Source organism: Salvelinus namaycush, unplaced genomic scaffold (genome assembly GCF_016432855.1).
Source record: "Salvelinus namaycush isolate Seneca unplaced genomic scaffold, SaNama_1.0 Scaffold1243, whole genome shotgun sequence".
In the NCBI taxonomy this organism is placed as follows: domain Eukaryota; kingdom Metazoa; phylum Chordata; class Actinopteri; order Salmoniformes; family Salmonidae; genus Salvelinus; species Salvelinus namaycush.
The window spans coordinates 4,639-20,000 of NW_024057946.1; the positions used below are offsets into that span (position 1 = coordinate 4,639).

A 15,362-nucleotide genomic window follows, 5' to 3' on the forward strand; every position below is an offset into this window, starting at 1 on the left:
CATACATCCCCATACATCCCATTTCATCCCATACCTCCCATTTCATCCCATACCTCCCATTTCATCCCATACATCCCCATACATCCCATACATCCCCATACATCCCATTTCATCCCATACATCCCATTTCATCCCATACATCCCATACATCCCATACATCCCATTTCATCCCATACATCCCCATACATCCCATACATCCCCATACATCCCATTTCATCCCATACATCCCATTTCATCCCATACATCCCATACATCCCATACATCCCATACATCCCATTTCATCCCATACATCCCATACATCCCATTTCATCCCATACATCCCCATACATCCCATACATCCCATTTCATCCCATACATCCCATTTCATCCCATTTCATCCCATTTGATATGTCTCTAGTTCTCTTTCATCACTATCCGCCTGTTTATCTACCATCATATTAAGATCTGTTATCAAGACACGCCTCCCAAGCTACTATGGAATCCTGGGTAGTATTCCGGCGTCTCATTCCACTTCACAGAGAACTGTGGTACTGTACGTGGGTTATTACCCATTTAACAACAACACAACTGGATTCAGTTAGTAGCTACCTTTTAGTTACCAACATCGCTAGCAAGACTGTATACCGGTAGGGTTTTGTCAGAGCAAATCTAACCAGCTCTAAAACGTTACAGGATATCAGGTTATCACCCAAACAAAACCAACAAAACCAAATTAAAAACTGACACGGGACCAAATGAATGTTTATCAACAACCAGGAGTTGGGTCACTGCATGTAACAGAGGTCATATTAAATCATCTAAACCATAGAGCAGTATAGAATCATATACGCTTTGTTTGTCCAGACAATTCAGGGCTGGGGGAAGATCCTGCTAGTTAGTAGGAGAGGTTGATGTCCATCCATGGAGATTACACAGAGAGGGAAGAGAGGAGAGAGGTCCCCACAGTGGTTGTGTGTTCCTCCAGAAGGTGGGAACAGAGGGATGAAAGGGAGGGAGGGAGGAGGAGGAGGGAAGAGGAAAAGTCCCCACAACGGTTGTGTACTCTTACAGCAGGTGGGAACAGAGGGATGGAGGGATGAAAGGGAGGGAGGGATAAAAGACAATAGCAGCATCTTTTAATCCCTTGTTTTTTTAATATCCCTCTGAGCGTCTGGCCATCCCTCCATCTCAGAGAACGACAGGAGGGAGAGGACAGAGAGAACCAGGCCATCCCTCCATCTCAGAGAACGACAGGAGGGAGAGGACAGAGAGAATCAGGCCATCCCTCCATCTCAGAGAACGACAGGAGGGAGAGGACAGAGAGAATCAGGCCATCCCTCCATCTCAGAGAACAACAGGAGGGAGAGGACAGAGAGAACCAGGCCATCCCTCCATCTCAGAGAACAACAGGAGGGAGAGGACAGAGAGAATCAGGCCATCCCTCCATCTCAGAGAACAACAGGAGGGAGAGGACAGAGAGAACCAGGCCATCCCTCCATCTCAGAGAACAACAGGAGGGAGAGGACAGAGAGAACCAGGCCATCCCTCCATCTCAGAGAACGACAGGAGGGAGAGGACAGAGAGAATCAGGCCATCCCTCCACCATGTCCTGCCAGACCAGACCAGACCATGACAAATCAGACCAGTCCAGACCAAACCAGACCCAGTTCTTGTTTCTGCGGGACTGTGGGGTTTGAGGGCTGAGGGATAGAGAAGGGTCATTGAAGGTTCAGAGTTTGTTGATCACCCTATCAGACGGTTGTCTAGTGGTCTGACACGTTCATGTCTGTCTCATCTCAGAATGAGAACAGGGTTCAGAATGGAGGAGAGGACCCATTGTGATCGTCGTTTGGTGGAGATAGAGAAGTCAGTAGCAGGAGCTGATTAGTTTCAGGGGGAGAGGAGGAGGAGGAGAAGGAGGAGGAGGAGAAGCGGCTCAGTAGGACAGCATCCAGAGAGAAGAAAAGGAGGGAGAGGAGGAATACAGCCCTTTCAACCCTGACCCCTGACCTCCAACCCCTGACCCCTCTATGCCACAGAGGAGATCTGCTTGTCCTCAGGGTCTGCGTCACCCTCCCCGTCTCCCATCAGCGGCTGCCTCTTCTTCAGCTCTCGTTGATACTTGGCCATGAGCGAGGCATAGATACATCCGTAGGCTGCTGCCCCCACCATCATGATACACACGATGCCACACACCACCCCGGCTATCACCACCGTCCCGATGGCCCTGCGCACGCTCACCGGCTGGTAGCGCCGCCGCACACAGTCCGGGACGGGCACCAGGTCGCCCGCAGCGGGGACTTCGGATGTGGGGGCTCCTCCGGTGCCTCCGGAGCCGGTAGTTCGGCCGCAGGGCGGGGACGAGCCTTCTTTTCCTCCGCTCCTCGTCCCCCCTCCTCCTCTGTTCTCGTCATCCAGTTGGAGGCAGTAGTTGAACATCTCCACTGGAACGCCACGGATGTCCCGCCCTCGCAGGTCCTTAGGGAGGGTACACTCCACCCCATCTACCTTACCACCTGGAGGGAGAGAAAGAGGGGAGCGGGGGATGAGGGAGAGAGAGAGGAGAGAGGGGGGATGAAGGAGAGAGAAAGGGGAGAGGGGGGATAGAGGACAGAGAGAAGGGGAGAGAAGGGGAGAGAGAGAGAGAGGGGAGAGGGGGGGTAGAGGACAGAGAGAAGGGGAGAGAAGGGGAGAGAGAGAGAGAGAGGGGAGAGGGGGGATAGAGGACAGAGAGAAGGGGAGAGAAGGGGAGAGAGAGAGAGAGAGACAGAGAGAGGGGAGAGGGGGGGTAGAGGACAGAGAGAAGGGGAGAGAAGGGGAGAGAGAGGGGAGAGGGGGGATAGAGGACAGAGAGAAGGGGAGAGAAGGGGAGAGAGAGGGGAGAGGGGGGATAGAGGACAGAGAGAAGGGGAGAGAGAAAAATAAAATGTTATTCAGAGTAAAAGCATCAGATGGTATTCAGAGAGAGAGAGAGACAGAGAGAGACAGAGTGACAGAGAGAGACAGAGTGATAGAGAGAGAGTGACAGAGAGAGACAGAGTGACAGAGAGAGACAGAGTGACAAAGAGAGACAGAGTGACAGAGAGAGACAGAGTGACAAAGAGAGACAGTGTGACAGAGAGTGACAGAGAGTGACAGAGAGAGACTGAGAGAGACAGAGTGACAGAGAGAGACATTGAGACAGAGAGAGTGAGAGAGAGAGAATTACCACCACACACCAGTCATCATCCTCCTGGTAAGTAAACAAGTCTGCAGTTTCATCAGAATGAATACAAATAAATGGCAACTGGCAGCCATTGTGGAGCCATGGGGGGTGTATGGTGGAACCAAGGGAAGGTCACAGCTAGCATGCAACAATTCCACTCCACTCTACAGTGACTGCTCTCTGTCTGACTGACACTCAAGGTCTGCTGGCTGTATAACTGTCTGACAGGATCGATGAAGCCCTCTAATATGTCAGACTTTCCATGTTGAATCGGAGATGGCCTCAACTAAAGCCCTTGGATAATTGATGAGATGACATCATAGCTACAGCGAGTGTCTGGACCAGGGTGTGGACGTGCCTCAGGGGAAGATCTAGCTTTGTGTGTGAGGGGGTGTGTGTGTCAGTCAACATAAGGATTAGGTGACTCATTTGTTGTCCCTACGGGAGGGAGGGAGGGAGGGAGGGAGGGAGGGAGGGAGGGAGGGAGGGAGGGAGGGAGGGAGGGAGGGAGGGTGATCACATGCCGCGTTTGTCTCAACATGTGTCAGGGATGAACGTCTTGCAACGGAACCATTTTATTTACCAACAAACACGCCCACTCAAACTGTGGTTGAAACAGATGACTTGGCCCCAGCTACTCCTTCTAAAGGAAGGGTACTAACAGAAGCTCCAGGAATAGAGGGGATTCAGTGGGGGGAAGAGCCCCAGTCTGAGGCCTGTCTCTGGGTATATGCTCTCCCTCTCCCCCTCTCCTCTCCCGGATGTGATGTGGGGGCAGATGGGTATCAGGAACATGGGTGAAAACACGGACCATGCTCTCTCACTTCGTCACCTCAAACACACACACACACACACACACACACACACACACACACACACACACACACACACACACACACACACACACACATACACACATACACACATACACACATACATACATACATACATACATACATGGACCTGCCTGCGCTCTCACTTCGTCACCTCAAACACACACGGACTTGCCTACACTCTCTCTCCGTTACTTTAAATGGCCTCATAAATACTGAAGAGGGATGCTCCGGTCCTTCTGACAGTTTACTACTGGAAGTGTCAGCTTTATTTTTCAACCATTTAGTTTATCTAGCTGTCAATTTATGGTATTCCCTTGTAAGAGTGTGGAGTAAATTCTCCCCGGGCGAGAAGCCGAGAAGCCGAGAAGTCTCAGAGCTGGTAGGTTTTCACTGTCCGAGACGGGGATGTAAGTCTCAGAGCTGGTAGGTCTTCACTGTCCGAGACGGGGATGTAAGTCTCAGAGCTGGTAGGTTTTCACTGTCCGAGACGGGGATGTAAGTCTCAGAGCTGGTAGGTTTTCACTGTCCGAGACGGTGATGTAAGTCTCAGAGCTGGTAGGATTTCACTGTCCGAGACGGGGATGTAAGTCTCAGAGCTGGTAGGTTTTCACTGTCCGAGACGGGGATGTAAGTCTCAGAGCTGGTAGGTCTTCACTGTCCGAGACGGTGATGTAAGTCTCAGAGCTGGTAGGTCTTCACTGTCCGAGACGGGGATGTAAGTCTCAGAGCTGGTAGGTTTTCACTGTCCGAGACGGGGATGTAAGTCTCAGAGATGGTAGGTTTTCACTGTCCGAGACGAGGATGTAAGTCTCAGAGCTGGTAGGTTTGTATGTAACGATGGGTCAGGACATGGTTCTATTCTACAGAGAGAAAATTATGAGGGCTAAAAGCTACGGCTGCTGTTCGGACGGTTCCTGGCTGTTAAGACTGTTCCTGGCTGTTAGGACGGTGCCTGGCTGTTAGGACGGTACCTGGCTGTTAGGGCGGTACATGGCTGTTAAGACTGTTCCTGGCTGTTAGGACTGTTCCTTGCTCTTAAGACTGTTCCTGGCTCTTAAGACTGTTCCTGGCTCTTAAGACTGTTCCTGGCTCTTAAGACTGTTCCTGGCTCTTACGACTGTTCCTGGCTGTTAGGACGGTACCTGGCTGTTAGGACTGTTCCTGGCTGTTAGGACGGTACCTGTGTGTTAGGACGGTTCCTATCTGTTAGGACGGTACCTGGCTGTTAGGACGGTAGCTGGCTGTTAGGACGGTACATGTCTGTTAGGACGGTACCTGTCTGTTAGGACGGTACATGGCTGTTAGGACGGTACATGGCTGTTAGGACGGTACCTGGCTGTTAGGATGGTACCTGGCTGTTAGGACTGTTCCTGGCTGTTAGGACGGTACCTGTGTGTTAGGACGGTACCTGGCTGTTAGGACTGTTCCTGGCTGTTAGGACGGTACCTGTGTGTTAGGACGGTACCTGGCTGTTAGGACGGTTCCTATCTGTTAGGACGGTACCTGGCTGTTAGGACGGTAGCTGGCTGTTAGGACGGTACATGGCTGTTAGGGCGGTACCTGGCTGTTAGGACAGGACCTGGCTGTTAGGACAGGACCTGGCTGTTAAGACTGTTCCTGGCTGTTAGGACGGTACCTGGCTGTTAGGACGGCACATGGCTGTTAAGACTGTTCCTGGCTGTTAGGACTATTCCTCGCTCTTAAGACTGTTCCTGGCTCTTAAGACTGTTCCTGGCTCTTAAGACTGTTCCTGGCTCTTAAGACTGTTCCTGGCTGTTAGGACTGTTCCTGGCTGTTAGGACGGTTCCTGTGTGTTAGGACGGTTCCTATCTGTTAGGACGGTACCTGGCTGTTAGGACGGTAGCTGGCTGTTAGGACGGTACATGTCTGTTAGGACGGTACCTGTCTGTTAGGACGGTACCTGGCTGTTAGGACGGTACCTGGCTGTTAGGACGGTACCTGGCTGTTAGGACTGTTCCTGGCTGTTAGGACGGTACCTGTGTGTTAGGACGGTACCTGGCTGTTAGGACTGTTCCTGGCTGTTAGGACGGTACCTGTGTGTTAGGACGGTACCTGGCTGTTAGGACGGTACCTGGCTGTTAGGACGGTACCTGGCTGTTAGGACGGTACCTGGCTGTTAGGACTGTTCCTGGCTGTTAGGACGGTACCTGTGTGTTAGGACGGTACCTGGCTGTTAGGACTGTTCCTGGCTGTTAGGACGGTACCTGTGTGTTAGGACGGTACCTGGCTGTTAGGACGGTTCCTATCTGTTAGGACGGTACCTGGCTGTTAGGACGGTAGCTGGCTGTTAGGACGGTACATGTCTGTTAGGACGGTACCTGTCTGTTAGGACGGTACATGGCTGTTAGGTCGGTACCTGGCTGTTAGGACGGTTCCTGGCTGTTAGGACGGTACCTGGCTGTTAGGACGGTACCTGGCTGTTAGGACGGTTCCTGTCTGTTAGGACGGTACCTGGCTGTTAGGACGGTACCTGGCTGTTAGGACGGTTCCTGTCTGTTAGGACGGTACCTGGCTGTTAGGACGGTACCTGGCTGTTAGGACGGTACCTGGCTGTTAGGACGGTACCTGGCTGTTACAATGCCACAACAGAAGGAGATCACTTTGGCTAGAATATTAGATTAGATTCAACTTTATTGTCATTGAACAAGTACAAGTACAACGAAATGCACTTAGCATCTGACCAGAAGTGCAAATAAAAGAGTACAACAAATGTACAAGTGAAACAATTAAGTACAATGTGTGTCATTAAGTGGGATGTATAAATGTGCAATGAAGACACATTGAAAGTACTAGGAGGCATGTAACAGAAATGCAGGGATGGCAGCAATGAGGTCACCGAGCTAGACATGTATAGACAACTCCAAGAGAGGAGTTTCCCTGACATTGCCATAGGCCTGTAAAATCTGTGACTCTCCTCTAAATCTACCCCACCAAACCAACTCCCAACTGGGGTAGAGTATATATATAAATACACGGGTGGATTCCCAAAGGACTGCTTAGCAGTAAGTAGTTAGTAGAGTGTAGAAGAGTCGACTTGAGTGCAGTAAAGTAAAGACTGTATAATTTACAGGAAGTCATTCTAAACATACAGGAGACCCATCCACCCTCTCACCCTCCGTCCTTCCCAAACCCTGACCCAAAACCAACCCTGACCCTGACCCAACCCTGACCCAACCCTGACCCAACCCTGACCCAACCCTGACCCTGACCCTGACCCAAAACCAACACTGAACCTGACCCAAAACCAACTCTGACCCTGACCCTGACCCAAAACCAACCCTGACCCAAAACCAACCCTGACCCTGACCCTGACCCAACCCTGACCCTGACCCAAAACCAACCCTGACCCTGACCCAAAACCAACCCTGACCCTGACCCAAAACCAACCCTGACCCTGACCCAAAACCAACCCTGACCCTGACCCTGACCCAAAACCAACCGTTCAGTCGCTCACCTCTGTACAGCAGCCACTCCATCCAGTGCTTGAAGTCCCTCAGGTTGCAGTCACACTCCCAGGGGTTAGCCCCTAGCTGAAGATACTGGAGGTTAGCCAGGGGCTCGAAGGCTGCTCTGTCCAGGGCATGGAGCCTGTTCCCAGCCACGGAGAGCCACATCAGCCCCGGCAGCTCATCCAGCAGACCCAGGGGGATATCAGACAGCCCGTTGAGGGAGACATCTAGCTTCCTCAGCCCCACCAGCCCCTGGAAGAGATCCTTATCCAAGGCCCTGAGACTGTTGTTGTGGAGGGTCAGATCTGATAGATTCCCCAGGTCCTTGAAGAGCGCTGGGGGTAGATCATCCAGGTAGTTGTTGGAGAGATCCAGTCGCTCCAGGGAGGTGAGGTTAGCGAAGGACCCTGGGCCCAGGGAGGAGAGGTGGTTGTTGGGCAGCAGGAGGGTGCGGACGGTGACGGGGAGATGGGTGAGGGCGGGCATGGAGAGCAGGCCACGCCCGCTGCAGTCTACGTCGGTGGCGTTGCAGAGGCAGGTCGGAGGACAGGCGGTGGTTAGATCCACCAGGGAAGACAGGACACACAGGAGACACAGCAGAACTGGAGACAGACGGAGAGAGAAAGGGTCAGAGGTCAATAAGGCAGAAACCAATCTCCCTGTGAAATGATTGTACATTGCAGAGCGCAACTGAATAGAGAGAGGGACAGAGACAAATATACAGGGTTAGAGAGAGACCCACATGACCATAAAGATACAGGGTTAGAGAGAGAACCACATGACCATAAAGATACAGGGTTAGAGAGAGAGAACCACATGACCATAAAGATACAGGGTTAGAGAGAGAACCACATGACCATAAAGATACAGGGTTAGAGAGAGAACCACATGACCATAAAGATACAGGGTTAGAGAGAGACCCACATGACCATAAAGATACAGGGTTAGAGAGAGAACCACATGACCATAAAGATACAGGGTTAGAGAAAGAGAGACCCACATGACCATAAAGATACAGGGTTAGAGAGAGAACCACATGACCATAAAGATACAGGGTTAGAGAGAGAGAGACCCACATGACCATAAAGATACAGGGTTAGAGAGAGAACCACATAACCATAAAGATACAGGGTTAGAGAGAGAGAGACCCACATGACCATAAAGATACAGGGTTAGAGAGAGAGAACCACATGACCATAAAGATACAGGGTTAGAGAGAGACCCACATGACCATAAAGATACAGGGTTAGAGAGAGACCCACATGACCATAAAGATACAGGGTTAGAGAGAGAACCACATGACCATAAAGATACAGGGTTAGAGAGAGAGAACCACATGACCATAAAGATACAGGGTTAGAGAGAGAGAACCACATGACCATAAAGATACAGGGTTAGAGAGAGAGAACCACATGACCATAAAGATACAGGGTCAGAGAGAGACCCACATGACCATAAAGATACAGGGTTAGAGAGAGAACCACATGACCATAAAGATACAGGGTTAGAGAGAGAGAACCACATGACCATAAAGATACAGGGTTAGAGAGAGAGACCCACATGACCATAAAGATACAGGGTTAGAGAGAGAACCACATGACGATAAAGATACAGGGTTAGAGAGAGACCCACATGACCATAAAGATACAGGGTTAGAGAGAGAGAACCACATGACCATAAAGATACAGGGTTAGAGAGAGACCCACATGACCATAAAGATACAGGGTCAGAGAGAGAACCACATGACCATAAAGATACAGGGTTAGAGAGAGAGAACCACATGACCATAAAGATACAGGGTTAGAGAGAGACCCACATGACCATAAAGATACAGGGTTAGAGAGAGAACCACATGACCATAAAGATACAGGGTTAGAGAGAGAACCACATGACCATAAAGATACAGGGTTAGAGAGAGAACCACATGACCATAAAGATACAGGGTTAGAGAGAGACCCACATGACCATAAAGATACAGGGTTAGAGAGAGAGAGAACCACATGACCATAAAGATACAGAGTTAGAGAGAGAGAACCACATGACCATAAAGATACAGGGTTAGAGAGAGAGAACCACATGACCATAAAGATACAGGGTTAGAGAGAGAGAACCACATGACCATAAAGATACAGGGTTAGAGAGAGAGAACCACATGACCATAAAGATACAGGGTTAGAGAGAGACCCACATGACCATAAAGATACAGGGTTAGAGAGAGACCCACATGACAATAAAGATACAGGGTCAGAGAGAGAGAACCACATGACCATAAAGATACAGGGTTAGAGAGAACTACATGACCATAAAGATACAGGGTCAGAGAGAGAACTACATGACCATAAAGATACAGGGTTAGAGAGAGAACCACATGACCATAAAGATACAGGGTTAGAGAGAGAGACCCACATGACCATAAAGATACAGGGTTAGAGAGAGAACCACATGACCATAAAGATACAGGGTTAGAGAGAGAGAACCACATGACCATAAAGATACAGGGTTAGAGAGAGAACTACATGACCATAAAGATACAGGGTTAGAGAGAACTACATGACCATAAAGATACAGGGTTAGAGAGAGACCCACATGACCATAAAGATACAGGGTTAGAGAGAGAGAACCACATGACCATAAAGATACAGGGTTAGAGAGAGAACTACATGACCATAAAGATACAGGGTTAGAGAGAACTACATGACCATAAAGATACAGGGTCAGAGAGAGAACTACATGACCATAAAGATACAGGGTCAGAGAGAGAGACCCACATGACCATAAAGATACAGGGTTAGAGAGAGAGACCCACATGACCATAAAGATACAGGGTTAGAGAGAGAACCACATGACCATAAAGATACAGGGTTAGAGAGAGACCCACATGACCATAAAGATACAGGGTTAGAGAGAGAACCACATGACCATAAAGATACAGGGTTAGAGAGAGAACCACATGACCATAAAGATACAGGGTTAGAGAGAGAACCACATGACCATAAAGATACAGGGTTAGAGAGAGAACCACATGACCATAAAGATACAGGGTTAGAGAGAGACCCACATGACCATAAAGATACAGGGTTAGAGAGAGAACCACATGACCATAAAGATACAGGGTTAGAGAGAGAACCACATGACCATAAAGATACAGGGTTAGAGAGAGAGACCCACATGACCATAAAGATACAGGGTTAGAGAGAGACCCACATGACCATAAAGATACAGGGTTAGAGAGAGACCCACATGACCATAAAGATACAGGGTTAGAGAGAGACCCACATGACCATAAAGATACAGGGTTTAGAGAGAGACCCACATGACCATAAAGATACAGGGTTAGAGAGAGAGACCCACATGACCATAAAGATACAGGGTTAGAGAGAGAACCACATGACCATAAAGATACAGGGTTAGAGAGAGAACCACATGACCATAAAGATACAGGGTTAGAGAGAGAGACCCACATGACCATAAAGATACAGGGTTAGAGAGAGACCCACATGACCATAAAGATACAGGGTTAGAGAGAGACCCACATGACCATAAAGATACAGGGTTAGAGAGAGACCCACATGACCATAAAGATACAGGGTTTAGAGAGAGACCCACATGACCATAAAGATACAGGGTTAGAGAGAGACCCACATGACCATAAAGATACAGGGTTAGAGAGAGACCCACATGACCATAAAGATACAGGGTTAGAGAGAGACCCACATGACCATAAAGATACAGGGTTAGAGAGAGACCCACATGACCATAAAGATACAGGGTCAGAGAGAGAGACCCACATGACCATAAAGATACAGGGTTAGAGAGAGACCCACATGACCATAAAGATACAGGGTTAGAGAGAGAGACCCACATGACCATAAAGATACAGGGTTAGAGAGAGAGAACCACATGACCATAAAGATACAGGGTCAGAGAGAGATACAGGGTTAGAGAGAGACCCACATGACCATAAAGATACAGGGTTAGAGAGAGACCCACATGACCATAAAGATACAGGGTTAGAGAGAGACCCACATGACCATAAAGATACAGGGTTAGAGAGAGAACCACATGACCATAAAGATACAGGGTTAGAGAGAGACCCACATGACCATAAAGTAATGTCTATGTATGAATGAAACAGTGTCACTATGTTTTCATTCCCCATCAACTGAAGCTAAAAAAAATATCCTTATTCTTTGGGTAGATAGACGGCTTGGCTGAACCCTTAGGTATTTGTCTTGGTTGTTGGCTGGCCTAGTGAGACCGACAGGACAGGGCTGGAGAAGGACAACACATATGGGGGGGGGGGGGGGGGGGTCACCCTTTGTCTAAACATCACCAGCAAACAAAATGACACCACATAACTGACAACACAGAGTGAATCACTATCAAGTTCAAAAAGAGAATCAGTCTTTGGTTAGAATAGATGGTTTATCTTGGCTGAACCATTATCTTCTACTGTTTGGTTGTTGTCTGACTGAGGACATTAGCTAAGTGTCTGTTTTGATGTTGTCTGACAGAGAGGACATAAGCTAAGTGTCTGTTTTGATGGTGTCTGACTGAGAGAGGACATTAGCTAAGTATCTGGTTGTTGTCTGATTGAGAGAGGACATTAGCTAAGTGTCTGGTTGGTTGTTGTCTGACTGAGAGAGGACATTAGCTAAGTGTCTGGTTGTTGTCTGACTGAGAGAGGACATTAGCTAAGTGTCTGTTTGTTGTCTGACTGAGAGGACATTAGCTAAGTGTCGGTTTGTTGTCTGATTGAGAGAGGACATTAGCTAAGTGTCGGTTTGTTGTCTGACTGAGAGGACATTAGCTAAGTGTCGGTTTGTTGTCTGATTGAGAGAGGACATTAGCTAAGTGTCTGTCTGATTGTTGTCTGACTGAGAGAGGACATTAGCTAAGTGTCGGTTTGTTGTCTGATTGAGAGAGGACATTAACTAAGTGTCTGTTTATTGTCTGACTGAGAGAGGACATTAGCTAAGTGTCGGTTTGTTGTCTGATTGAGAGAGGACATTAGCTAAGTGTCGGTTTGTTGTCTGACTGAGAGGACATTAGCTAAGTATCTGTTGTGATGTTGTCTGACTGAGAGGACATTGGCTAAGTGTCTGTTGTGATGTTGTCTGACTGAGGATATTAGCTAAGTGTCTGTTTGTTGTCTGACTGAGAGAGGACATTAGCTAAGTGTCTGTTTGTTGTCTGACTGAGAGAGGACATTAGCTAAGTGTCTGTTTGTTGTCTGACTGAGAGAGGACATTCGCTAAGTGTTTGGTTGTTGTCTGACTGAGGACATTAGCTAAGTGTCTGTTTGTTGTCTGACTGAGAGGACATTAGCTAAGTGTCTGTTTGTTGTCTGATTGAGAGAGGACATTAGCTAAGTGTCGGTTTGTTGTCTGACTGAGAGAGGACATTAGCTAAGTGTCTGTTGTGATGTTGTCTGACTGAGAGGACATTAGCTAAGTGTCTGTTGTGATGTTGTCTGACTGAGAGGACATTAGCTAAGTGTCTGTTGTTGTCTGACTGAGAGGACATTAGCTAAGTGTCTGTTTGGTTGTTGTCTGACTGAGAGGACATTAGCTAAGTGTCTGTTTGTTGTCTGACTGAGAGAGGACATTAGCTAAGTGTCTGTTGTGATGTTGTCTGACTGAGGACATTAGCTAAGTGTCTGTTTGTTGTCTGACTGAGAGAGGACATTTGCTAAGTGTCTGTTTGGTTGTTGTCTGACTGAGAGGACATTAGCTAAGTGTCTGGTTGTTGTCTGACTGAGAGAGGACATTAGCTAAGTGTCTGTTTGTTGTCTGACTGAGAGAGGACATTAGCTAAGTGTCTGTTTGTTGTCTTACTGAGAGAGGACATTAGCTAAGTGTCTGTTTGTTGTCTTACTGAGAGAGGACATTAGCTAAGTGTCTGGTTGTTGTCTGATTGAGAGAGGACATTAGCTAAGTGTCTGTTGTGATGTTGTCTGACTGAGAGGACATTAGCTAAGTGTCTGTTGTGATGTTGTCTGAGAGAGGACATTAGCTAAGTGTCTGTTTGTTGTCTGACTGAGAGAGGACATTAGCTAAGTGTCTGTTTGTTGTCTGACAGAGAGAGGACATTAGCTAAGTGTCTGGTTGGTTGTTGTCTGACTGAGAGAGGACATTAGCTAAGTGTCTGGTTGTTGTCTGACTGAGAGAGGACATTAGCTAGTGTCTGTCTGATTGTTGTCTGACTGAGGGAGGACATTAGCTAAGTGTCTGGTTGGTTGTTGTCTGACTGAGAGAGGACATTAGCTAAGTGTCTGTCTGATTGTTGTCTGACTGAGAGAGGACATTAGCTAAAGTTCTGGTTGTTGTCTGACTGAGAGAGGACATTAGCTAAGTGTCTGTTTATTGTCTGACTGAGAGAGGACATTAGCTAAGTGTCTGTTTTGATGTTGTCTGACTGAGAGAGGACATTAACTAAGTGTCTGTTTTGATGTTGTCTGACTGAGAGAGGACATTAGCTAAGTGTCTGTTTGTTGTCTGACTGAGAGAGGACATTAGCTAAGTGTCTGTTTATTGTCTGACTGAGAGAGGACATTAGCTAAGTGTCTGTTTTGATGTTGTCTGACTGAGAGAGGACATTAGCTAAGTGTCTGTTTTGATGATGTCTGACTGAGAGGACATTAGCTAAGTGTCTGTTTGTTGTCTGACTGAGAGAGGACATTAGCTAAGTGTCTGTTTGTTGTCTGACTGAGAGAGGACATTAGCTAAGTGTCTGTTTGGTTGTTGTCTGACTGAGAGAGGACATTAGCTAAGTGTCTGTTTGTTGTCTGACTGAGGGAGGACATTAGCTAAGTGTCTGTTTGTTGTCTGACTGAGGACATTAGCTAAGTGTCTGTTTTGATGTTGTCTGACTGAGAGAGGACATTAGCTAAGTGTCTGTTTGTTGTCTGATTGAGAGAGGACATTAGCTAAGTGTCTGTCTGGTTGTTGTCTGACTGAGAGAGGACATTAGCTAAGTGTCTGTTTGTTGTCTGATTGAGAGAGGACATTAGCTAAGTATCTGTTTTGATGTTGTCTGACTGAGAGGACATTAGCTAAGTGTCTGTTTTGATGTTGTCTGACTGAGAGGACATTAGCTAAGTGTCTGTTTGTTGTCTGACTGAGAGAGGACATTAGCTAAGTGTCTGTTTGTTGTCTGACTGAGAGAGGACATTAGCTAAGTGTCTGTTTGTTGTCTGACTGAGAGAGGACATTAGCTAAGTGTCTGTTTGTTGTCTGACAGAGAGAGGACATTAGCTAAGTGTCTGGTTGTTGTCTGACTGAGAGAGGACATTAGCTAAGTGTTTGGTTGTTGTCTGATTGAGAGAGGACATTAGCTAAGTGTCTGGTTGGTTGTTGTCTGACTGAGAGAGGACATTAGCTAAGTGTCTGTCTGTTTGTTGTCTGACTGAGGGAGGACATTAGCTAAGTGTCTGTCTGATTGTTGTCTGACTGAGAGAGGACATTAGCTAAGTGTCTGTTTGTTGTCTGATTGAGAGAGGACATTAGCTAAGTGTCTGTTTGTTGTCTGACTGAGGGAGGACATTAGCTAAGTGTCTGGTTGTTGTCTGATTGAGAGAGGACATTAGCTAAGTGTCTGTTTGGATGTTGTCTGACTGAGAGAGGACATTAGCTAAGTGTCTGTTTGTTGTCTGACTGAGGGAGGACATTAGCTAAGTGTCTGTTTGTTGTCTGACTGAGAGAGGACATTAGCTAAGTGTCTGGTTGTTGTCTGACTGAGAGACGACATTAGCTAAGTGTCTGTTGTGATGTTGTCTGACTGAGAGAGGACATTAGCTAAGTGTCTGTTGTGATGTTGTCTGACTGAGGACATTAGCTAAGTGTCTGTTTGTTGTCTGACTGAGAGAGGACA

General features: G+C 47.7%; 1 protein-coding gene across 1 annotated transcript in view; it reads right to left on the reverse strand.

Annotated features, from left to right (window-relative positions):
- Positions 1-2,007: 2,007 nt before the first annotated feature.
- The window catches only part of LOC120036210 (leucine-rich repeat and transmembrane domain-containing protein 2-like), a 17,647-nt gene continuing 4,292 nt past the window's right edge, over positions 2,008-15,362 (reverse strand). The window contains exons 2-3 of the mRNA XM_038982691.1: positions 7,496-8,092; positions 2,008-2,495 (exon numbers count right to left, since the gene is read on the reverse strand). Coding sequence (XP_038838619.1) covers positions 2,008-2,495; positions 7,496-8,092 — 1,085 coding nt within the window. The remainder of the gene's footprint in view (positions 2,496-7,495; positions 8,093-15,362) is intronic.